The sequence below is a fragment of the Bombina bombina genome, chromosome 2, assembly GCF_027579735.1.
Source record: "Bombina bombina isolate aBomBom1 chromosome 2, aBomBom1.pri, whole genome shotgun sequence".
Lineage (NCBI taxonomy): Eukaryota > Metazoa > Chordata > Amphibia > Anura > Bombinatoridae > Bombina > Bombina bombina.
The window spans coordinates 635,252,592-635,279,583 of NC_069500.1; the positions used below are offsets into that span (position 1 = coordinate 635,252,592).

General features: G+C 42.4%; 1 protein-coding gene across 1 annotated transcript in view; it reads right to left on the bottom strand.

Annotated features, from left to right (window-relative positions):
* Nucleotides 1-26,992, bottom strand: part of MPDZ (multiple PDZ domain crumbs cell polarity complex component) — a 754,223-nt gene that overhangs the window by 552,250 nt on the left and 174,981 nt on the right. Inside the window, exons 5-7 of the mRNA XM_053699987.1 lie at nucleotides 25,070-25,209; nucleotides 16,286-16,499; nucleotides 16,040-16,168 (exon numbers count right to left, since the gene is read on the bottom strand). Of these exons, the coding sequence (XP_053555962.1) occupies nucleotides 16,040-16,168; nucleotides 16,286-16,499; nucleotides 25,070-25,209 (483 nt within the window). The remainder of the gene's footprint in view (nucleotides 1-16,039; nucleotides 16,169-16,285; nucleotides 16,500-25,069; nucleotides 25,210-26,992) is intronic.

Below are 26,992 nucleotides of genomic sequence, written 5' to 3' on the forward strand. Positions count from 1 at the left end.
AAGGGAAATGGATAGGACTGAGCTGGTTGTTAATGGTTCTAGCAGTGGGAATGGGGAGGATTCAGATATGGAGACTCCAGGATGTAGCTGGGTCACAGTTAGAGGGCGAGGTAAAGGTAAGCGGAAGAGACAGGACAGTTCTGAGCTAGTACACCCCAACAGATTTGCCAGATTAAGTGAAGATGTTGGGGATATCAGTTCAGGGGTGCAAGTGTCAGAGAGGGCTGTGTTGCCTAGTATAGTGAACAGTCCTTTAGCTGTGGAAGAGGAGCATACTATGGTGGGCAGTCCCTCAGACATGGTAGAGGGGCATACTATAGTTAACAGTTCTTCAGTCATGGAAGAGGGGCATACAAGTCAGGGCCTAAGGCAAATATTGGTGGTAGGAGAGTCTATTATTAAGAAGGTTGATAGGGTAATTTGTCATCCAGACCCTTTAAATAGAACAGTTTGCTGTCTTCCAGGGGCTCGTGTTAGGCATATTGTGGAGCGTATTGATAGATTGTTAGAGGGATGTGGGTCTGATCCTGCAGTCATGGTAAATATTGGTACTAATGAAGGAATCAGCGGGAGATGGAGAGTCCTAAAAAATGACTTCAGGGAGTTAGATAGCAAGCTTAAAACAAGGACCTCCAAAGTAATATTTTTGGAAATATTACCAGTGCAGTGTGCTAATTCAGGAAGGCAGAAGGAGCTAAGGTCTGTTAATTCATGGCTAAAAACATGGTGTAAAAATGAGGGGTTTGACTTTTTAGAGCACTGGGCTGACTTTTCCCTTGGGTACAATTTGTACAGTAAAGATGGATTGCATCTGAATGACATGGGTGCAGGTGTGTTGGGGGAAAGGATGGTAGCAAGTTTAGAAAATCTTTTAAACTAGGCAAAGGGGGGGAGGGTCAGTTAGAACACAATAGAATAGAGAGATCAGTCTGTGAATCTGTCACTCCTTTGATATCTCAAGGAAGAGATGACTTAAGAAATGTCACATTAGAAAGTATGGAGGAAAGCACACCAAGCATCAGCAGAAAGCACATGAAAATTAAATGTATGGTAACAAATTCAAGAAGCATGACAGGTAAAATGGGGGAGCTGGAGCTCTTAGTTGCAGAAGAGGACTATGATGTAATCAGTATAACAAACTTGGTGGGGTGATTCACATGACTGGGCAGTTAACTTAGAGGGGTATACTTTATTTAGGAGGGACATAAATAATAAAAGGGATGGAGGAATCTGCATGTATGTTAAACCTAACCTTAAACCTACAATAAGGGAAGATATTTCTGATACAGGCGACAATGTAGAGAAATATTACTAGGAACATGCTACAAGCCCCCCAACATTAGTGACCTGGATGAAACTCAACTACTTATACAAATAGGTAGAGATTTTAACTACCCTGATATAAACTGGGCAAATGAAACTAGTAATTCAGCTAAGGGGGATAGATTTTTAAATGTTCTCAGGGATAACTTCTTAATGATATCTTGGGAAGGAAGGACATCTTGACCGCAGATAGGATAGGAGGAGCCAACTAGGAGTAACGCTATATTGGATTTAGTGCTATCAAATAATACAGATATAATATCAAACATAGAAGTCAAAGAACATTTGGGTAACAGTGATCATAACATGATCACATTTGAAATCTCTTTTCATAAGCAGTGTCTTAAAGGTTTAACCAAGACTTTTAATTTTAAGAAAGCAAAATTCAATGATTAAAGGAAATCATTAAATAACATAAATTGGGACACAGTATTCTCTAATAAAAATACAGAGGATAAATGGATAACATTTAAAATTGTGTAAAATAAATATACATATAAACAAATACTATATGGTTATAAAAATAAAAATGAAAAAGCCAAGCCAAAGTGGCTGAATATAAATGTGTTAAGAGAAATCAGGAAAAAACATAGGGCATTTAAATTTTTCAAAGAAAATAGTACAGACTCAAAATTCCATATTTATAAGGAATGTAACAAAGCATGCAAAAAAGCAATCAAATTAGCCAAAATTGAAAATGAAAAATTAATTGCAAAGGATTCTAAATCTAACCCTAAAAGGTTCTTTAAGTACATAAATAGCAAAAAAATCTAAGAAAGACATTATAGGTACATTAAAATGCGGGGAGGGTAGCATGATTAACAGTGACAGGGAGAAGGCTGAGATACTAAACCAGTTTTTTTCTTCAGTATACACAAGAGAGGAACCATTGGATGATACTTTGGAACAAAATAGAACATGCTAGCCCATACCATTAACTGGGTTATGTATAGAGGATATCAGGAACAAATTGTATAATATTAAGGTAAATAAAACTCCAGGCCCAGATGGAATACACCCAAGGGTGTTAAGGGAACTTAGCACGGTTATAAACAAACCTCTACTCTTAATTTTTCAAGACTCATTGTCCTCAGGCATGGTACCCAAGGATTGGCGTAAAGCTGATGTGGTGCCACTCTTCAAAAAGGGAAGTAGGAAAGACCCAGGAAGTTATAGAACAGTTAGTCTAACATCAATAGTGGGGAAGATATTTGAAGGGATTATAAGGGATTGTATTGATGACCATATTCGTGTAAACAAAATTATGAGTTCTAATCAGCATGGTTTTATGAGAAATAGATCATGTCATACTAATCTAATTAGATTCTATGAGGAAGTAAGTAAAAATATAGATAAAGGGGAATCAGTTGATGTGATATACTTAGATTTTGCAAAGGCGTTTGATACAGTGCCACATGAGAGATTAATGCACAAAATTAAGGGACTGGGAATAACTGAAAAAAGGGAAATTTATGCTTACCTGATAAATTTGTTTCTTTTACGATACGATGAGTCCACGGATTTCATCCTTACTTATGGGATATCGCCTCCTGGTCAACAGAAGGAGGCAAAGAGCCCCACAGCAGAGCTGTATATATAGCTCCTCCCTTCCCTCCCACTCCAGTCATTCAACCAAAGTTAGGAAGAGAAAGGAAAAGCCAAGGTGCAGAGAACACTGAAGTTTAACAAAAATAAAAGACCTGTCATACAAAAAAAGGATGGGTCCGGGTCGTGGACTCAACGTATAGTAAAAGAAACAAATTTATCAGGTAAGCATAAATTTCCCTTTTCTTTTACAAGATACGATGAGTCCACGGATTTCATCCTTACTTATGGGATACAATACCAAAGCTATAGGACACGGATGAAAGGGAGGGACAAGACAGGGAACCTAAACAGAAGGCACCACTGCTTGAAGAACTTTTCTCCCAAAAACAGCCTCAGACGAGGCAAAAGTATCAAATTTTTAAAATTTTGAAAAAGTGTGAAGAGAAGACCAAGTTGCAGCGTTGCAAATCTGTTCAACAGAAGCATCATTTTTGAATGCCGATGAGGAAGCCACAGCCCTAGTAGAATGAGCCGTAATTCGTTCAGGAGGCTGCTGTCCAGCAGTCTCATATGCAAAATGGATGATACTCTTCAGCCAAAAAAAAGAGAGGTAGCCATAGCTTTCTGACCCCTACGCTTCCCAGAAAATACACCAAACAGGGAAGAAGATTGACGAAAATCCTTAGTTGCCTGTAAGTAAAACTTCAAGGCACGGACCACGTCCAAATTATGCAACAGTCGCTCCTTCTTAGAAGAAGGATTAGGACACAAGGAAGGAACAACAATTTCCTGATTAATATTTTTAGTTGAAACAACCTTAGGAAGAAAATCAGGTTTGGTACGTAACACTACCTTATCCGAATGAAAAAAAAGATAAGGAGAATCACATTGTAATACTGAAAGCTCAGAAACTCTGCGAGCAGAAGAAATAGCAACCAAAAACTAAACTTTCCAAGATTACAACTTAATATCTATGGAATGCATAGGTTCAAAAGGAACCCCTTGAAGAACTTTAAGAACTAAATTCAAACTCCACGGAGGAGCAATTGGTCTAAACACAGGCCTGATTCTAGTCAGAGCCTGACAAAAGGATTGAATATCTGGTACATCTGCCAGACGCTTGTGAAGCAAAATAGACAAAGCAGAATTTGGCCCTTTAAGGAATTCACTGACAACCCTTTCTCCAATCCTTCTTGGAGAAAAGATAAAATCCTGGGAATCCTAACCCTACTCCACGAGTAGCCCTTGGATTTGCACCAATAAATATATTTACACCATATCTTATGGTAAATCTTTCTAGTAACAGGCTTACAAGCCTGAATCAAAGTATCTATAACCGAATCAGAAAACCCCCGCTTAGATAAAATTAAGCGTTCAATCTCCAAGCAGTTAGCTGCAGAGAAACTAGATTCAGATGATGGAAGGGTCCCTGAATGAGAAGGTCAGTCCTCAATGGAAGTTTCCACGGAGGCTGGGATGACATGTCCACCAGATCGGCATACCAAGTCCTGCGAGGCCACGCAGGGGCGATGAGTATCACTGATGCCCTCTCCTGCTTGACTCGGGAAATCACCCGGGAAAGGATAGCAAATGGAGGAAACACATAAGCTAGGTTGAATAACCAAGGCACTGCCAAGGCATCTATCAGTTCGGCCTGGGGATCCCTGGACCTGGACCCGTATCTCGGAAGCTTGGCATTCTGACGAGATGCCATAAGATCCAACTCCGGCCTGCCCCATCTGAGAATCAGGTTGGCAAATACCTCCGGATGGAGTTCCCACTCCCCCGAATGAAACGTCTGTCTGCTCAGAAAATCTGCTTCCTAGTTTTCCACTCCTGGGATGTAAATCGCGGACAGATGGCAAGAGTGAGACTCCACCCACTGTATTATCCTGGCTACTTCTGTCATCGCTAAGGAACTTCTTTTTCCCCCCTGATGATTGATGTAGGCCACCGTCGTTAAATTGTCCGACTGGAATCTGATGAACTGGGCCGAATCCAGCTGAGGCCAAGCCTGAAGTGCATTGAATATTGCTCTCAACTCTAGAATATTGATGGGAAGAAGAGCCCTCAGGGAATCCCAGACTGCTCCCCATCCTAAAGAGCTGGCATCCATTGTCACTATCACCCATGAGGGTCTGCAAAAGCATGTCCCCTGGGATAGATGATCCAGCGACAACCACCATAGAAGAGAGTCCCTTGTCTCCTGAGCCAGATGTATTTGAGGAGACAAATTCATATAATCTCCATTCCACTGCCTGAGCATGCTCAGTTGCAGAGGCCTGAGATGAAACCGAGCAAATGGAATGATGTCCATTGCCGCTACCATCAATCCAATTACATCCATGCACTGAGCCACGGACGGCCGGGGATTAGCCTGAAGGGCTCGGCATGTATTCAGAATTTTCAATTTTCTGACTTGCGTCAAAAATATTTTCATGGATAGAGAGTCGATTAGAGTTCCCAGGAAAATAACCCTTGTCTGTGGAACTAGAAAACTCTTTTTCAGATTCACCTTCCACCCATGAGTCCTCAGGAAGGACTGAACAATGTCGGTATGAGACTTTGTTAGCTGATAAGATGACGCCTGGATCAGAATATCGTCCAGATAAGGCGCCACTGCAATGCCCCTGTCTCAGAACCGCTAACAGCGACCCCAGAACCTTTGTGAAAATTCTGGGTGCCGTGGCCAGACCACAAGGAAGAGCCACGAACTGAAAGTGTTTGTCGAGAAAGGCAAATCTCAGGAACTTGTGATGATCTCTGTGGATAGGAACATGAAGATATGCATCCTTTAGATCCACGGTAGTCATAAATTGACCCGCTTGGATCAATTGAAGAATGGTACGAATAGTTTCCATCTTGAAAGATGGAACTCTGAGAAACTTGTTTAGACTCTTGAGGTCTAAGATAGGTCTGAAAGTTCCCTCTTTTTTGGGAACTACAAACAGATTTGAATAAAATCCTGTCCCTGTTCCTGTATTGGAATGGGACAAATTACTCCCATGGAGGATAGGTCTCTTACACAACGTAAGAACGCCTCTCTCTTTATCTGGTCTACAGACAATCGAGAAAGAAGGAATCTTCCTCTGGGGGAAGAATTTTTGAATTACAGTTTGTATCCCTGAGATACTATATCTATTGCCTAAGGATCTTGGACGTCTCTCATCCAAGCCTGGATGAAAAACGATAGTCTGCCCCCCCACTAGATCCGGTCCCGGATCGGGGGCTGCCCCTTTATGCTGACTTAGTGGCAGCAACAGGTTTTTTGGGTTGTTTGCCCTTGTTCCAAGCCTGGTTGGCCCGCCACATGGATTTGGGTTGAGAATAGCCCCCCTCCTGCTTATTGGGAGAGGGAGTTTCCTTGAACTTTCAAAAGGAATGAAAATTGCTCTGTCGACCCCTCTGTTTGGATTTCTTATCCTGAGGTAGAAGGTGACCCTTACCTCCCGTGATGTCAGAAATAATTTCTTTCAAGTCAGGGCCAAACAAGGTCTTACCCTTGTAAGGGATAGCCAAAAGCTTAGTTTTGGGTGACACATCGGCAGACCAGGACTTCAGCCATAAGGCCCTATGTGCTAAGATTGAAAACCCTGAGCTCTTAGCCGCCAACTTAGTAATTTGCAGCGAAGCATCTGTCACAAAAGAATTAGCCAGCTTAAGGGCTTTAATTCTGTCCTGAATCTCTGAGTCTCAGTTTTAAGAGATTCCTCCAGAGCCTCAAACTAATAAGCAGCTGCCATGGTAACCGTGACAATGCAGGCTGCCGGCTGTAAAAGTAATCCTTGATGAACATAAAGTTTCTTAAGAAGACCCTCTAATTTCTTATCCATAGGGTCCTTAAAAGCACAACTATCCTCAATAGGGATAGTAGTTCGTTTAGCCAAAGTGGAAATAGCACCTTCCACCTTAGGCATCAGCTATGGGATACATCTTCCTGAAAACGGGAGAGGGAGAGAATGGTATACCTGGTTTCTCCCATTCCTTAGCAATAATTTCTGAAGTTCTTTTGGGAACTGGAATAACATCTGAATAAGAAGGGACTTCTAGATATCTGTCCAACTTACTCAATTTTTCTGGAGGTACCATGATAGAGTCGCAGTCGTCCAGAGTCACCAAAACCTCCTTCAATAGCAGGCGGAGGTGTTCCGGCTTAAACCGGAAAGACATCACTTCGCTATCCGATTCAGAAAGCTCACCCTCAGATAGGGGCTCCAGTTCTGATTCTTGTAAAGGCATTTCTGACCTCGCAATTAAAGCATCCGAAGTCGCATAAGCCACGAGGTCGTCTTTCCTCCTGCATTTGCCTTGGAGTACGGGAAAGGCAGACAACGCCTCAGAAAGAGTAGAGGACATGACAGTTGCTATGTCCTTTAGAGTAAATGCAGGTGAAACTGCAGAGGTACTGGACTGTGCCTGGGTAGGCGTTAGGGACTGTGACGCTTGGGGAGAAAGATGTGGCATACTCTGATCCTCATCGTTAGAACCTTGAGAAGCATCTGCCTTATTTAAATTTGTATCAAAAAACATTTGCTCCCTAAACTGCAAAGCCCTCTCAGTACACAAAGGGCAAAAGCTAACGGGAGGTTCCACAGTTGCATTCAAACATAAGGAACATGTAACATTCATATCCATGTCAATTTCTGAATCCCAGTATAAACAGCAAAACAGACTTGGTCTTGCCTTTGTAACTAATAAGTATAAGAAACAGCTAAGTAATAAGGTGGACAGCTGTACTCTTAATAATAACCAGAATAACAGAGGAGGCTCTTAATTTATAAAAGTATGAGAGTGACACAAAAAAATATGATCCAGTAACTATTTGTCAAAAACCATATCGTTAAACAAGCCTCAGCCGCCTCTACAGCTCTGCTGAGGCGCCTACCTGCCCCCTCGATGTTCACTCCACTCCTAGTAAATACCGCCTATGACCGATTGCTCTTATGAACATGCGGTCCCGGCAGTCAGAGAGTGATCCGAGCACCTCACCCACGCTGCGTAAGCCAAAGAATGTCAGCGCGGCTTCTAGAGTGCGGGAGGAAAGCTCTGCTCTTCATGGGCGTCTCCTAGTGCTGAAAACTAAACCTCGTGGGCCATTGCAGCTGTAAAAAGGCACAAGCGGTCTCTTCACTCGCCGCTCCTAGCTGCCAATATTTGTATGCAATAAAATTACACCGGATCCCCATAAGAACCAGAGACCGGAACTGTCAGAGCATAATCTACATTCCCATGCAGTCCCGTATAAACCCCAGCGTCAGCCCAAGTCCATAGCGCTCCCACATATTGTTGCAACTAAATGTGTCTGAGCGGTCCTTTAATCCTCCCCCACCACATCCACTATAACACCTAAGAGGCCTTGGGGAAAAATTAGGGGGTCCCAAAAAGACAGGCTGCAGCGTTTCCTGAGTTAGGGTCTGTCCCAGAAGTAATGGCTGCACATACCTGAGTGCTGATCTACAGCATGTATCATTCCACAGCTCTGAAGAAGTCTTCTGCATCTTCTTGCCATTCTGTGGAGACATGAAGGGCCTTAGTTAGCAGGGCTAAGACCATATTAAGAAGGGCAGCATACAATATGGGAGGCACAGTGAGAAATTAATCCCACCAGTTCCCCATGCCTTAAAGCCACCTGTAGCTCTGCTAACAAGAGGCTGACCAGGTCCTGGCTACACCCTGAAATAAATAATAATAATAATAATAATAAATAATAATAGTATGCACTGGCACCATTTAAAAATAAAAAAAACTCTTGATTGAAGAAACTAAACTATCACCTCACTTTACCTCTTCCTATTTCTAACACAGGCAAAGAGAATGACTGGAGTGGGAGGGAAGGGAGGAGCTATATATACAGCTCTGCTGTGGTGCTCTTTGCCTCCTCCTGTTGACCAGGAGGCGATATCCCATAAGTAAGGATGAAATCCGTGGACTCATCGTATCTTGTAAAAGAAATGTTAGTTTATGGATAAATAACTGGATAAAAGATAGGGAGCAACGAGTAGTAGTAAATGGATCATACTCAGATTGGACAAAGGTAATCAGTGGAGTACCCCAGGGATCAGTGCTGGGCCCTATTCTTTTTGATATTTTTATAAATGACTTGGAGCTAGGATTAAAAATCTCTATTTTTGCAGATGATACCAAGTTAAGTAAGGTCATTAGGTCGGCGCAGGATGAACTTTCGTTACAAAGGGACCTGAAAAATTAGAAGTATGGGCAGGTAAATGGAAAATTAGATTTAATACGGGAAAATGCAAGGTTCTACATTTTGGAAGTAAAAATAAGCAGGCAATATATTATTTAAATGGGACAAGACTTAGCCAAACACAAGAGGAAAAGGATTTGGGGGTAGCAATAGATAACAAGCTAAAGATGGGTGCACAATGCAGGACAGCATCTTCAAAGGCTAATAAAATACTAGCATGTATTAAAAGAGGCATTGACTCAAGGGAGGAAAGCATAATTCTGTCACAATATAAAGCCCTGGTAAGACCTCACCTTGAGTATGGAGTGCAGTTCTGGGGACAAATCGCAAAAAAGATATTGCAGAACTAGAAAAAGGTCAGAGAAGGGCCACAAAGCTAATAGGGGGATTGGATAATTTAACCTATGAGGAGAGGCTAGCCAAAATGGGTCTGTTTTCTTTAGAGGTGACATTATTACTTTATATAAATATATTCAAGGCCCATATGCAGAGACGGCAGAAGCTCTGTTTATTCCAAGAAAATTGTTTGTGACCAGAGGTCACAAATTAAGGTTGGAGGAAAGGAGATTTAATCTCCTGCAACAGAAACGTTTTTTCACTGTAAGAGCAATACAATTGTCTATAAACAAAATTCATGGATATGATTGCTAGTATTAAATGGGTCACCTTTTAGTGGGATAATTTAAGCTTAACTGGAGCTTTTTGTATATATTTTAAATTTGTATAGGTTGAACTCGATGCACTTCGGCCTTTTTTCAACCTCATCTACTATGTTACTATGTTACTATGTAAACAATGATACATACTTACATCAAGTTTAAGACAAGTGTCTTAAATCAAGCACAAACTTACTTCACCACCTCCATAGGAGGCAAAGTTTGTAAAAACTAAGGTGTGAGTGTGGTTGGAGGGGTATTAGGTGTATTTATAGGCATTTTGAGGTTTGGGAAACTTTACCCCCTCCTGGTAGGAATGTATATCCCATACGTCACTAGTTCATGGACTCTTGCCATTTACATGAAAGAAATCTGATAGAAAGGTCACTCTTTCAGGTCAAGACCACCTCCCACTTATCCACCCCTGAACATGGATGGCAGATAAGACTGAGAGTCTGATAACGCTTTACCTATCTCAAAATATGTGACACCACTCTCATCGAAGAGGGACTCCAGAGCCCTCCCTGATGGCTGACATTGTCTGACTGCAACTGGATATGAGATTTCTGAGAAAGAGTGGGCCAGCTCTGAAAAACTCAAAACACTGCTCAGCATTAAAAAATGTAACCTCATCTCTTTATTTGACCAAACTTTTTGCATTTTTGTGGAAATTGCTGTCCTTACTTATTTCTAAAAGGAGGCCCCTTGCACAATGGACAGGTAAAATATTCACCATAATAGAGAATCTCTTGTCTCTAGATCCAGATTCATCACCTGAGATCTCTGTTCCATTGCTGAAGAAGGGTCAACAACAGAGGTCATAGATGAAAGTGGGCAAAGGGAAACACGTCAAAGGTTACCACCATTACAGGGACATTAAACATTAAATACATTTTATAAGCATAGTATACTAATGATGTTATTCCCTAACTTCATTTAGTCATGGGTGCTGCCATGTTGAAGTCTATCTTTCACAGCATTGCAGTTTTGACCTGTTTGCACATGTGCAGCAACTCTCCTTCAGATACATGTAATGTCACATAGGTTCCATAATGGCAGCACCCATGTTTACAAGAAGATGCATACAATTTATTTGGTGTTTAGTGCCCTTTACACCCAATACCTCAATGCACAAAGGAGTGAGGAGTACACACAGCTTCACAAACAAACTCATAGATACAGAGTCTATCTGAAAACCCAGAAAGATACCTAATTACTAGAAATCAGTAAACTATTAGTAATTTACCATCTTCTGAGCAAGGCTAACAATATATCCGTGTGACTGAGAGCCACAAACGAGACACTGCCAAAACCAGAATGTAGTCCAAGTAAGGTGCAACATCATTGTCCTGAAATTAGGCTACCACCACCAGGAAGCTAATAACCAACGTGTGATAGAGCACCAGATGTTGAACATAAACTCTCTTTATTGAATAAAAAGACACATGGAAAACAGGATAAAAAGCTGTAAACCTCGGAGCAAGGTAGAGAGTGCGGGTATCCACGTACCCTATGGCTGACGCGTTTCGGCTTTTGCCGTAGTCCTAGCTGTTGGATAACCATACTAAAACCTATTTAAATGTTAAAACACTTTCCTATTGGTTAAAACAAAACACGTGGATAAACACACCTCTACATCTACATATAAGAATTCCGCCCATAGGGATGGCTTTAAATTTCCACTCTATCACAATAGCCACTGTTCCAAATTATTCAGGGGTCTTATACATAGTGATAATTGTCTGGAAATATAGGGAAGAACTATAGCTGACATAAACCTGTTCAAAGACCTTCCTGCTACTCACAAGCCCCTAGTCTCTAATATATGTCCCAGTGCTATCATGGCAAACGAATATTTAAAGGGATACCATCTCCCATATCATATAGCGTGTCCCTTCAAAGTCCTGTTTGTTTTTATTATATAAATCGATCTGATTGCTACCAATGGGCTAGTTATCATCTCTATCTTAGATGCTGTATAGTTCATTCTGTCATCAGGTCTAACAGGTAGTACGACAGTTCTGCTATGTTTCTTACTTATCTAATGCCATGTATGGCATGAGATCGCTTATGAATATTCTGGATACACAGGCTAACACCAATAATTTATAAGGTCAAATTCAGAATTGAAACCATAAGGGACCCTGGTTTTCAGTCTGTGTATCCAGAATACCTCTCTTTTCGAAAGAATAGCTTTTCTATTACCTCCCCTCCTGTCCGTCTTGACCACTTAAATAATGGTCCAAGTGAGTGATTTGGGGTCCTTGTCATGCATTTCTCTGAAATGGCTCACTAGAGGCGTGGTGAGCTCTCCCTGTTTAATGTTGTTAATGGGTTCGTGTATCCTGGTCCTTACTTCACGTGTAGATAAACCTGTGTACTGAATATCACACACACAGTTAAGCAGGTATACCGCATAGGTAGACCTGCAATTGAAGCAGCCTCTATGTACAAAGGTCTCACCTGTATGTGTACTTTTAAAGTCACTGCCTATTCTGACATGTTCACAAGCTATGCAGTTTTTATAGCTGCATTTGTAGACCCCTTTAAATCTTAACCAAAAGGATTCTTTTTTCTTTTTATCTTTAAGTTGAGTAGGGGCAAAGATAGTTCACTAATGTTTTACCTCTTTTATACGCAAAACGGCAACCTCTTGAAATAACCTCTGTTAAATCATCATTCGCCATGTGAGTGTTATCGTTTATTTCCACTTATCTGTAAGTGCCTTTTCTTAAGAACTTGTGAGTCTACAGATAACACTGGGAGGGGAGTGAGACGTCGGACTGTAACACACAAGGGCGAAGACTACTTATCCACATTACTATTACTACTTTTGTGAGACTTATATAAATATTGCTACATTGACTTGTAACTGTGTGTATACAACAGGTGCTGCAAATCACCAAGTGTGTTTTTTGTACCACCACCAGGGCTCCAAGAACCTTGGTAAACACCATAGATGCTGTTACTAGACCAAACTGAAAAGTGACAAACTAAATGTGACAGTCTATCAAAATGAACCACAAAAAATGAACACAGTCTGCATTAATGGGGATATATGCTGGTATGCATCTCTTAATTTTATTTTTGACAGGAACTGACCCTCCTGCACTAAAAGAAGAATAATGTGAATAGCCCCATTTTGAAAAATAGAACCTTCAGGAATTTGCTTAGGGACTTCAGATCCAGAATGGGACAAAAGAGACACGCTTTCTTTGGAAGTATTAACAGATTGGAATAAAGTCCACGTCCTGATCCTGTATCAGAACTGGTGAAATAACGTCATTTCCCAGATCTTGCACACAAAGAGCAGAGGCATGACTCGTATAGGGTACCAAGAGACTTGTGATACCAGGTATCTGCCCCAAGGGGCGTGAAATGAAACTGACCATGTAGCTTTACCTGATAAAAATGAAGTCCTCACAGACCTCCAAAAAATACCTCATTCTGCTCACAACAGGTAAACAGCTCAGGAGCCAAACCCTCGGGCACAAATAGAGTTGAGTGGCAACTTCTTTGTCTGCCTGGAATTTACTTCCACAATGGCTAAAGGATCTTGCGAGTGACTGCTATATCAATATTGAAAGGGGCCACTTAGGCAAAATTAAATTTTCTTGATTTAGATAGGGTATGTAATTTTAAACAACTTTCCAATTTACTTTTATCATCATATTTCCTTTGTTTTCTTGGTATTCTTTGTTGAAAGTTAAACCTAGATAGGCTTATATGCTAATTTCTAAGCCCTTGAAGGCGCCTCTTATTTCAGTGCATTTTGACAGCTTTTCACAGCTAGACAGCACTAGTTCATGTGTGCCATATAGATAATGTTGATCTCACTCCCATGGAGTTATTTACGAGTCAGCACTGATTGGTTAACCCCTTAATGACAACTGACGTACCAGGTACGTCATGCAAAAACTAACTGTTAATGACAATAGATGTACCTGGTACGTCAGTTGTCTAACAGAGTGCTGGAAGTGATCACAACCGCTTCCAGCAGCTCTGAGGGTATTGCAGTGATGCCTCGATATGGAGGCATCCTGCAATACCCCTTTACAAGCCTCCGATGCAGAGAGAGCCACTCTGTGGCCCTCTCTGCACCGGTAGCGATGGTGCCGATGTTGCCGCTGTCCGGGTGGGAGGAGGGAGCGTGTACGCGCGTGCACGTGCAAGTGCGCGCATTAGCCACACTGACACCAATGAAGTAGGAAGGGGAAAAAAAAGTTAAATATTTTTTTTTACATATAAAAGGATCTGGGAGGGGGAGGGGGTGGGGGTATTGTGGGGGGCTGCTACACTACAGAAATAATTAAAAATAAAAATAAAGTTAAAAATAAAATTAAAATACTTTGGTTTGTGGGGCCAAACTGGGTACTGGCAGACAGCTGCCAGTACCCAAGATGGCGGTAATTAGATAGGGGAGAGGGTTAGAGAGCTGGAGGGGGGGATCAGGGAGGTTGGTGCTAAGGCAGGGGTCCATCGCAACTAAAATATTTTATTATTTTTATTTTAAAAAAAAACAAAAAAACTCTTTTATTCAGTACTGGCAGACTTTCTGCCAGTACTTAAGATGGCGGGAACAAATGTGGGGTGGGGGAGGGAAGAGAGCTGTTTGGGAGGGATCAGGGGGTGGGATGTGTCAGGTACCTAATTTAACCCCTTCACTGCTGGGCATAATTCAAGTGTGGTGCGCAGCAGCATTTAGCGGCCTTCTAATTACCAAAAAGCAACGCCAAAGCCATATAAGTCTGCTATTTCTGAACAAAGGGGATCCCAGAGAAGCTTTTACAACAATTTCTGCCATAATAGCACAAGCTGTTTGTAAATAATTTCAGTGAGAAACTTAAAATTGTGAAAAATGTAAAGTTTTTATTTTATTTGCTCGCATTTGGCGGTGAAATGGTGGCATAAAATATACCAAAATGGGCCTAGATCAATACTTGGGGTTGTCTACTACACTACACTAAAGCTAAAATTAACCCTACAAGCTCCCTAATTAACCCCTTCACTCCTGGGCATAAAACACGTATGGTGCGCAGCGGCATTTAGCGGCCTTCTAATTACAAAAAAAGCAACCACAAAGCCATATAAGTCTGTTATTTCTGAAAAAGGGGATCCCAAAGAAGCATTTACAACCATTTGTGCCATAATTGCAGAAGCTGTTTGTAAATAATTTCAGTGGGAAACCTAAAGTTTGTGACAAAATTTGTGAAAAAGTGAACTTTTTTTTTTTTTATCGCATTTGGCGGTGAAATGGTGGCATGAAATATACCAAAATGGGCCTAGATCAATACTTTGGGATGTCTTCTAAAACAAAATATATACATGTCAAGGGATATTCAGGTATTCCTGACAGATATCAGGGTTCCAAAGTAACTAGCGCTAATTTTGAAAAAAGTGGTTTGGAAATAGTAAAGTGCTACTTGTATTTATTGCCCCATAAATTGCAAAAAAAGCAAAGAACGTGTAAACAGTGGATATTTCTAAACTCAGGTCAAAATTTATAAACTATTTAGCATGGGTGTTTTTTGGTGATTGTAGATGTGTAACAGATTTTGGGGGTCAAAGTTAGAAAAAGTGTGTTTTTTCCATTTTTTCCTCATATTTTATCATTCTTTTTTAGTAAATTATAAGATATGATGAAAATAATGGTATCTTTAGAAAGTCCATTTAATGACGAGAAAAACGGTATATAATATGTGTGGGTACAGTAAACGAGTAAGAGGAAAATTACAGCTAAACGCAAACACTGCAGAAAATTGAAAAATGGTCCTGTCATTAAGGGGTTAAAATGCAGGTCTGTCAAAAGCACTGAGATAAGTGGGCCTTCTTCAGAAGTTAGATACAAGTTTATCACAAAAAACTTTATTAATATAACAGTGTTGGTTTTGCAAAACTGGGGAATGGGTCATAAAGGATTTATCTATTTAAACATTAACAATTCTGGAGTAGACTGTCTCTTTAACATTTATCAACAAATATACTTTTTTTTCTTGGTATTGTTTATTGAAATGATACCTAGGTAGGATCAGGAGCAGCCAATGCACTACTGGGAGATAGCTGGTGATTTGTGGTTACATACATAGGCCTCTCAACATTGACTTATATGTGTTCAGCAGTGTAGTAGTGCATTGGTGATCAAGGGTTTCATTAAGTGTTTATCTTCGTTCCAGGGGTTAAACACTGTTATATACAAGCAACAGCTCAATAATAAAATGCTCTAACATTTAACATTCATGGGGATTTTCCATATACTTGCCAAGAAGGACGCATACATTTAGATAATAAATTCAAATGATTAACTAACCTGGTCTGCTACACCTCCGGGTAAAATAGTTTTGACAATAACTCCACTTGATTTTCCACCAACAATTCCAAAGCCAAGACCAGACCCGTCATTCACCAGCTCAATAGTCTCTACATGCTGCCAGTGCATCTGGTAACACACAAGAAAATATACTATTTTAAAACATTAATAATTACCCCAAATAGGTCAGATTTAAAAGATTTCCCTACTTGAACACACACATATGATAAAAAATCCAGTACTTACAGGGCTAGGCAGACCAGATATAGTGCTGGCATCAGATGGTGAACGAGATACCAATGGGCTTATTAACTGTGGCAGAGGTCCTCTAGCAACCACAAGTTGCACTTTATCTTTTGCACTTTGTAAGATGCTAATTGCTTGATGATGTGTAATTGTATGATCAAGAAGTTGACCATTAATGGACAGGATCTGATCTACTTCCTTTAACCTTCCATCCCTACAATATTAAATAATAAATAATATAATTAAAGATCTTTATATTCATTGCATCATCCAAACACAATCACTGTCATTATAATAAATCATGGTCAAGATAAGAATAAGTAATTACATCTCAATTGGTGTATTAGAAACATACGTGGTTTTATCTTTTTCACACACTATACCTAAAAGATTAAATCATATTAGATTTTAGCAAGTAACAATGTTGACATCTTGAAAAAACATAAATTATGCTTACCTGATAATTTAATTTCCACTGAGGGGAGGAGAGTCCACGGCTTCATTCATTACTATTGGGAATTTAGAACCTGGCCACCAGGAGGAGGCAAAGACACCCCCAGCCAAAGGATTAAATACCTCCCCCACTTCCCTCATCCCCCAGTCATTCTGTCGAGGGAACTAGGAACAGTAGATGAAATATCAGAGTAAAAAAGGTGCCAGAAGATGATAAAATTAGGGCCACCCAACGGAGATACGGACGGGAGCTGTGGACATAATTTATGTTTTCCATCTAAAGGGGAGGAGAGTCCAGGGCTTCATTCATTACTATTGGGAACATATACCCAAGCTCTAGAGGACACTGAATGAAACTGGGAGGGTAAAAGGCAGACCCTAATCTGAGAGCACCACAGCCTGCAAAACCTTTCTCCCAAAAACAGCTTCCGCAGAAGCAAAAACATCAAATTAGTAAAACTTTTTAAAAGTGTGTAAGGAGGACCAGGTAGCCGCCTTACAAATTTGCTCCATAGAGGCCTCATTCTTGAAGGCCCAAGACGAAGAACCAGCTCTAGTTGAATGACCCGTGATCCTCTGAGGAGGCTTATGTCCCGCCGTCTCATAAGCCAAGCGAATCAAGTTCCTCAACCAAAAAGACAAAGAAGTAGCAGAGGCCCATTGCCCCTTGCACTTCCCAGAATACACAACAAAAAGAGATGTAGACTGTCTGAAATCCTTTGTAGCCTGAAGATAGAACTTCAAGGCACGAACCACATCCAGGTTATGTAGTAACCTCTCCTTTGAAGAGGAAGGGTTAGGATACAAAGAAGGAACAACTATTTCCTGATTGATGTTACGGTTAGACACCACCTTGGGGAGAAACCCCAACCCAGTGCGAAGTACAGCTTTATCCGCATGAAACACCAGATAAGGAGGGTCACATTGCAAGGCTGCTAGTTCAGATACTTTACGTGATGATGCAATAGCCAACAGGAAGAGAACCTTCCTGGACAGAATCTTAATGTCTATGGAATGCATAGGTTCAAACGGAAACATCTGCAAAACCTTAAGTACTAAGTTTAAGCTCCAAGGCGGAGCCGACTGTCTAAAGACAGGCCTGATTCTAGACAGAGCCTGAACAAAAGATTGAATGTCAGGGAGCTCAGCGAGTCTCCTATGCAACAAAACTGATAATGCCGAAATCTGTCCCTTTAAGGAACTAGCGGCAAGACCCTCCAAACCATCTTGGACAAAGGACAGCATCCTGGATACCTTCACCTTATGCCAAGGATATCCATGCTTCTCACACCAGGACAAGTAAGTCCTCCACACCTTATGGTAGATGCGACATGTGACTGGCTTCCTTGCCTGAATTAGAGTATCAATCACACTTTTAGAAAAGCCGCTCTTGGCTAAGACTAGGCGTCCAATCTCCACGCAGTCAGCCTCAGAAAATCTAGATTTCAATGTTGAAAGGGGCCCTGTGACAGCAGATCCCTGCGACAGGGTAACCTCCACGGCGGAGAGGATGACATCCCCACCAGATCCGCAAACCACGTCCTCCGCGGCCACAAAGGAGCAATCAGAATGGCTGAGGCCCGCTCCTGTTTGATGTGTGCCACTACACTAGGTAGAAGTGGTAATGGTGGAAAAATGTAATCTAGGCTGAATCCCCAAGGAACCACTAAGGCATCTATCAGCTATGCCTGGGGATCCCTGGACCTCAACTAGCTTGCAATTGAGTCTAGACGCCATGAGATCTATCTCTGGCGTTTCCCATCTTAGACAAATCTTCACTAACACCTCGGGTGGAGAGACCACTCCCCCGGATGGAAGGACTGTCTGCTGTGAAAGTCCGCTTCCCAGTTGTTCACACCCGGAATGTGAATCGCTGAGAGTGAGCAGTCGTGGGACTCCGCCCACTCCAGGATCCGAGACACCTCCCTCATCACAAAGGAGCTCCTTGTACCCCCTTGATGGTTGATGTAAGCCACGAGGTAATGTTGTCGGTCTGGAATCTGATAAAACTGACCGACCCCAGAGAAGGCCAAGCCTTCAGAGCATTGTAGATTGCTCTTAGTTCTAGGATGTTGATCGGAAGGATAGACTCCTCCCTGGACCACTTTCCTTGTGCCATCCTGGCACCCCAAACGGCTCCCCAACCTGACAGACTGGTGTCCGTGGTCACAATCTCCCAGGACGGTCTCAAGAAGGATGTCCCCATGGACATTGCTCCGGACGAATCCACCAAGAGTCTATGCTTTACACCATGAGACCTATCATCTCCATACATTGAGCTACCGATGGGCTTGAGGAGGACTGAAGGAAAAGACAGGTTGACACAAGCTTCCTTTGCCGCTGATCTGTGAGAAATATCTTCATGGACATAGTCTATTATCGTGCCCAGGAACTCCACCCTGTTGCTGGGAACCAGGGAACTCTTTCCTGAGTTGATCTTCCAACCATGAGATTGGAGAAGAAGAAGAAGAGCCCTCGAATTATCCTCTGCGAGGCTGAACGACGGCACCTGAACTAGGATGTCGCCCAGGTAAGGGGCCACCGCAATGCCCCTAGATCTGGACACTGCAAGCAGCGCCCCCAGAACCTTTGTGAAGACTCTCAGGGCAGTCGCCAGACCAAAAGGAAGGGCCACAAACTGGAAGTGTTAGTCCAGAAATGCAAATCTTAGGAACCTGAAATGGTCCCTGTGTATTGGCACATGAAGGTAAGAATCCTTCAAGTCCCTCTTGAACTAGGGGCAGCATAGATCTGATCGTTTCCATTTTGAACGATGGAACACTCAGAAATTTGTTTAAACACTTTAGGTCCAGAATCGGGCAGAACATGCCCTCCTTCTTTGGAACCACAAAAAGGTTGGAATAGTACCCTAGGCCCCTCTCTTCTAGGGGTACTGGTACGATAACCCGAGAGAGGCAAGATCTCTCTCACACTCTAGAAAGGCCTCTCTCTTCTCTGGTCTTGAAGACAGGTTTGACAAGAAGAATCTGCCCTCGGGCGGATGGGATCTGAACCCTATCCTGTAACCCTGGGAGACCACTTATAGAACCCAAGGGTCCTGAACATCCTGCAACCATGTGTCTGAGAATAGAGATAATCTGCCCCCTACGTGATTCGGAGAACGGTCGGGGGCCGCCTCTTTATGTCGATTTCGTCTCAGCGGGATTCTTGCTCTGCTTAGACTTGTTCCAAGATTGAGCCAGCTTCCAAGATCCCTTGGACTGATCCGCTTTTGCGGCTGGTTGCTGGTGCTGGGCCTTATCCACATGAAAGGGAAGAAAAGTAGATCCTTTAGGCTTAGACTTCTTATCCTGCGGTAGGAAAGCTCCCTTGCCTTTCGTAACCATGGATATAATCGAATCCTATCCTGGACAGAACAGGATCTTTCCTTGAAAAGGCAAGGACAACAGCCTCGCCTTAGAGGTCATGTCCGCAGACCAAGATTTTAGCCACAGAGCCCTGCGCGCTATAGCAGAAAAACTTGGTACCTTAGCATTCAGGCGTATAATTTGTATATTGGCATTGCAGATGAAAGAATTAGCGACCTTCAGCGCCTTAATCTTCTGCTGTATCTCAACGATGGATGTCTCCCCCTTGACCATTTCACACAGGGATTGACACCAATATGTTGAAGCTCCAGCAACCACCGCAACGGCCGCTGCTGGTTGAAAAACAAACCCTGTGTGCTTAAACATCTTTCTCAACATGTATTTCAGTTTTTTATCCATGGGCTCTTTAAACGAAGAACTATCCTCGAGGGGAATAGTCGTCCGCTTTGCGAGCGTAGAGATAGCCCCATCCACCTTAGGGATGGTCCCCCACAGCTCAAGCTGAGAGTCCGGAACGGGGAACAGTTTTTTAAAGGAAGAAGGGGAAAAGGAGGAACCTAATCACTTCCATTCCTTCTTAATAATATTAGCCATCTTAACGGAAACCGAGAAAGAATGAGGTACTACCCTGTCCTTGTATACATTGTCAAGCTTAGGAAACGCAGGTTCCTCCTGTATCTTAGGTTCCGGAACCTCCAGAGTAGCAAGCACCTGCCGTAGCAGAAATCGCAAATTCTCCATCCTAAACCTATAACCAGGCTCCTCCGCCGCCGTAGGTTTAGATGACATGGACTCCGACCCAGAAGGGACCTCCTCCGAAGAGTCGAAGTGGGCCTCGTCCTCGTATAGCCTGTGGATCTCCCATCGGCGAGGACAAACACTGGGCTGGGCTGCTACGATTTGTGATGAAAGGCAAAGAATGACTGAGGGATGCGGGAAGTGGGGGAGGTATTTAAGCCTTTGGCTGGGGTGTATTTGCCTCCTCCTGGTGGCCAGGTTCTAAATTCCCAATAGTAATGAATGAAGCCGTGGACTTTCCTCCTCTTTAGATGGAAACCTATATTATGGTTACCAAATAATTTCCTTTCCATCTGTATGAGGAGAGTCTACAGCTTCATTCCTTACTTGTGGGAAAACAGAACCTGGCCACCAGGAGGAGGCAAAGACACCCCAGCCAGAGGCTTAAATACCTCCCCCCAATACCCTCATCCCCCAGTCATTCTGCTGAGGGAACAAGGATCAGTAGGAGAAATATCAGGGATAAAAGGTGCCAGAAGAATAACAAAAAGAATAAAAAAATCTCATACAGATGGAAAGGAAATTATATGGTAAGCATAATTGATGTTTTCCATCTTAATATGACGAGAGTCCACGGCTTCATTCCTTACTTGTGGGAAACATATACCAAGCTCTAGGAGGACACTGAATGAAAACGGAAGGGTAAAAAAGAGAGGCGGACCCTATTCTGAGGGCACCGCAACCTATAAAACCTTTCTCCCAAAAGCTGCTTCAGCTGAAGCAAAAATGTAAAATTTTTAAAACTTTGAAAAAGTATGAAAGGAGGACCAGGTAGCCGCCCTACAAATCTGAATTTTTGAAGGCCCAAGAAGAAGCCACAGCTCTAATTGAATGAGCCATAATCCTCTGAGGAGGCTTATATCCTGCTGTTTCATATGCTAAGTGGAAGATGCTCATCAACCAAAAAGATAGGGAAGTGGAAGAAGCCTTCTGCCCTCTGCGCTTCCCAGAATAGACAACAAACAATGCCGAAGTCTGTCTAAAATCTTTCGTAGCCTGAAGATAGAATTTCAAAGCACGAACCACATCCAAATTATGAAGTAAACTCTCCTTCGAAAAAGGATTAGGACACAAAGAAGGAACCACGATCTCCTAATTGATGTTGCGATCAGACACAACCTTAGGGAGAAAACCCAACCCAGTGCGAAGAACAGCTTTATCAGCATGAAAAACTAGGTAAGGAGGCTCACATTGCAAGGCCGCCATCTCAGAGACTCTGCGTGATGAAGCAATAGTCAATAGAAAAAGAACCTTCCAAGACAGTAACTTAATGTCAACTGAATGTATGGGCTCAAACCTTATGATAGATGCAACAGGTGACCGGTTTTCTTACTTGAATGAGAGAATCAATCACTCTCTCAGAAAAACCTCTCTTGGCTAGGACTAAGCATTCAATCTCCACGCAGTCAGCCTCAGAGAATCTAGATTGTGATGAATAAAAGGACCATGTACCAGCAGATCCCTGCGACAAGGTAACCTTCATGGAGGAAATGATGACATCCCCACCAGGTCCGCAAACCATATCCTTTGCAGGGACGATGGAGCAATTAGAATAGTTGAAGCTTGCTCCTGCTTGATGCAGGACACTATCCGAGGTAGAAGTGGCAACGGAAGAAAAATGTAAACTAGGTTGAACCCCCAAGGCACTGCTAAGGCATCTATCAGCTCTGCTTGGGGATCCCTGGACCGCGACCCGTATCTGGGTAGCTTGGTATTGAGTCTGGACGCCATGAGATCTATCATCCCCCATCTGTTGCAAATCTCCACAAACACCTCGGGATGGAGAGACCATTCCCCTGGATGAAACTATTGTCTGCAGAGAAAGTCCGCTTCCCAGTTGTCCACACCCATAATGTGGATCGATGACAGCGAGCAGTTGTGGGCCTCTGCCCAATACAGAATCCGAGATACTTCCCTCATGGCTAGAGAGCTTCTCGTTCCCCCCTGATGATTGATGTAATCCACAGAGGTAATGTTGTCCGATTGGAATCTGATAAACTGGGATGAACCCAGAAGAGGCCAAGCCTTCAGAGCGTTGAAGATCGCTCGAAGTTCCAGAATGTTGATCTGGAAAAGAGATTCCTCTCGAGTCCACCGGCCCTGTGCCTTCCTGCCTCACCATCCTGATAGACTTGCGTCTGTAGTCACAATCTCCCAGGATGGTCTCAAGAAGGATGTCCCCTGGGACAAGCGATCTAGACAGAGCCACCAAGAGAGCGATTCTCTTGATCGGTTGTCCAGAGAAATTTGTTGGGATAGATCCGAGTGATCGCCGTTCCATTGCCTCAGCATGCACAACTGCAGAGGTCTGAGATGAAACCTGGCAAATGGGATGATATCTATGCTGGACACCATGAGCCCAATCACCTCTATACATTGGGCCACAAATGGCCTTAAGGAGGTCTGGAGGACAAGACAACTGGAAGTAATTTTGCAACGTCTCTGGTCTGTAAGAAATATCTTTATGGATACGGAATCTATTATTGTGCCCAGGAATTCCACTCTGGTACTGGGAGCCAGATAACTCTTTCCTAAGTTTATCTTCCATCCATGAGATTAAAGAAGACGAAGAAGTGCTCTCGAATGGTCTTCCGCCAGCCGGCAGGACGGAGCTTGGACCAGAATGTCATCCAAATAAGGCGCTACTGCAATACCTCTGGATCTCGCCACCGTGAGCAAGGCTCCCAGAACCTTCATAAAGACTCTTGGAGCAGTAGTCAGACCAAAGGAAAGAGCTACAAACTGGAGGTGCTGATCCAGAAAGGTGAATCTTAAGAAATTGACGTGATTCTTGTGTATTGGCACATGAAGCTAAGCATCCTTCAAGTCTATCGTGGTAATGAACTGTCCCTCTTGAATTAAGGGCAGAATAGGCCTTATCGTCTCCATCTTAAACGATGGCACAGACAGAAACTTGTTTAAGCATTTTAGGTCCAGAATCGGGTGAAACGTACCCTCCTTATTTGGGACCACAAAAAGGTTTGAGTAGTATCCCAGACCTCTCTCTGTAAGAGGTATTGGTACAATGACTCCTAGGGAGGAGAGATCCCTCACACACCCTAGAAAGGTGTCTCATTTTTCTGGTCTTAAAGACAGGTTTGATAAGAGGAATCGGCTGCTGGGTGAATGAGATTTGAAACCTATCCGGTAACCCTGGGCAATGACCTCCAGAACCCAAGGGTCTTCCACGTCTCCCAGCCAAGCTTCCACAAAGAGAGATAGTCTGCCACCAACACGTCCCTTCATGCAGATTTTCTGCAGGGAGAAAAACATGCCAAACTGACAGGCTGCACAGTTATCCAAAATGGAAGTAAAAACTTGAATGTTCTCACTTCTGCCAGAGCCACATCTCACACATGTCGCAGCATGAAACATAATAAAATAAATTAGGTATAAATCCCCCCCTGTTCAATAATCCCCTTCTGAAGATATTAACCCTTGATTCCATACAAATAAAGGAGTCACACTGTGAGCCTGTCTTCTTACGTTATCATATAAGATAAAATGAAGCAATCTTACCGGAATCATCGCCGTGGAACAGACACACAGCCTCTCAAGTTTGACAGTCTTGCAGCATCGCACCTGACATGGACTTGAGTGAAAGAAGCAGGCAGTGAAACTCATCAACACTGATTGCTTAGGAGTTGCTAATACAAGTCTGGATGGTTTTGCAGAAAGAATCTCCATGCATCTCCAGACCCCAACATTCGTCAATCCTCTCACTGAGAGGCTGACAAGACTACTTAAAACTCCAGTCCCATAGTGAAGAGTATTACCCTTCATAAGAGACTACTACAAATCTTCCAACACTTCTCTGCCATCCTCCTGAATGGGGGATGAGGGGAGTGGGTGAGGTATTTATGCCTTGGGCTGGGGTGTCTTTGCCTCCTCTTGGTGGCAAGGTTCTGTATTCCCACAAATGAGGAATGAAGCCGTGGACTCTCCTCATATTAAGACGCAAACATTTGTCTTATGTATTACAATTAAGATAATTATAATGTAATTAGGAAGCTTCACACTTATAGCACCACCTTTCTGGAAACCAATAAATCAGCTATCAAAAAGTGACAGAAGAACTTTCTAACCTAGCAATAACATAACAATATTAACGTAATATTATGCTGATACATGATTACATTACTGTGGAACAGGCTGATGAAAACTCTAAACACTTTTATTGCAATACATTGAATTGTAATCTTACCTATCTGCAATGCTGCCTTCTTGAATCTCTTGCACGAAAATTCCAAGCTCACCTCGGTTTTCACTTTTCAGTCCCACTACACTAAATCCAAGTCCCCCACTAGAAGGCTTGATAAGTTCTAGGGTTTCTATCTGTCGACCCTGAAAAAAAGAAAAGAAAAAAAATATAAAAAAATATATAAGAATCCTTTGAATAAAAGAACCAGAACAACAATCTATCAACCTATAAATCTAAAACATAAATTATGCTTACCTGGTAGTTTTCTTTTCTTCTGATGGAAAGTGTCCACAGCTGTGCTCATTACTTTTGGGAAATAAGAACCTGGCCACCAGGAGGAGACAATTAGACACCAGACAAAGGCTTAAATACTCCTCCCACTCCCCTCATCCCCCAGTCATTCTGCCGAGGAACAAGGAACAGTAGAAGAAACATCAGAGTGAAAGGTGCCAGAAGAAAAAAATAAGGACGCCCCACATAAAAATTATGGGTGGGGAGCTGGTAAGCATAATTTATGTTTTTCTTCTTAAATGGAAAGAGTCCACAGCTGCATTCATTACTTTTGGCAAAACAATACCCAAGCTATAGAGGACACTGAATGCCAAGACAGAAGGGTAAAATAGGTGACCGATTCTGAGGGCACCAAGCCTGAAACCACTGCCCAAAAAACTAAATTTATGCTTACCTGATAAATTTATTTCTCTTGTGGTGTATCCAGTCCACGGATCATCCATTACTTGTGGGATATTCTCCTTCCCAACAGGAAGCTGCAAGAGGATCGCCCACAGCAGAGCTGTCTATATAGCTCCTCCCCTAACTGCCACCTCCCAGTCATTCGACCAAAGACAATCAAGAAAAAGGAGAAACTATAGGGTGCAGTGATGACTGTAGTTTAAATATAAAAAACACCTGCCTTAAAATGACAGGGCGGGCCGTGGACTGGATACACCACAAGAGAAATAAATTTATCAGGTAAGCATAAATTTTGTTTTCTCTTGTAAGGTGTATCCAGTCCACGGATCATCCATTACTTGTGGGATACCAATACCAAAGCTATAGGACACGGATGAAGGGAAAGACAAGGCAGGCGCTTAAACGGAAGGCACCACTGCCTGTAAGACCTTTCTCCCAAAAATAGCCTCCGAAGAAGCAAAAGTATCAAATTTATAGAATTTAGAAAAAGTATGAAGCGAAGACCAAGTCGCCGCCTTACAAATCTGTTCAACAGAAGCCTCATTCTTAAAAGCCCATGTGGAAGCTACCGCTCTAGTAGAATGAGCTGTAATTCTTTCAGGAGGCTGCTGGCCAGCAGTCTCATAAGCTAAGCGTATTATACTCCTTAGCCAAAAAGAAAGAGAAGTTGCCGAAGCCTTTTGGCCTCTCCTCTGTCCAGAGTAGACAACAAACAATGCAGATGTTTGACGAAAATCTTTAGTAGCTTGTAAATAAAACTTTAAAGCACGAACCACATCAAGATTGTGTAAAAGACATTCCTTCTTTGAAGAAGGATTAGGACACAGTGACGGTACAACAATCTCCTGATTGATATTTTTATTAGATACCACCTTAGGTAGAAAACCAGGTTTGGTAAGTAACACTACCTTATCTGCATGGAAAATGAGATAAGGGGAATCACATTATAAAGCAGATAACTCCGAAACTCTTCGAGCCGAGGAGATAGCTACTAAAAACAAAACTTTCCAAGATAAGAGCTTAATATCTATGGAATGCAAAGGTTCAAACGGAACCCCTTGAAGAACCTAAAGTACTAAATTTAAACTCCATGGCGGAGCAACAGTGTTAAACACAGGCTTGATTCTAACTAAAGCCTGACAAAACGCCTGAACATCTGGAACCTCAGCCAGACGTTTGTGCAAAAGAATAGACAGAGCAGAAATCTGTCCCTTTAAGGAACTAGCTGACAAA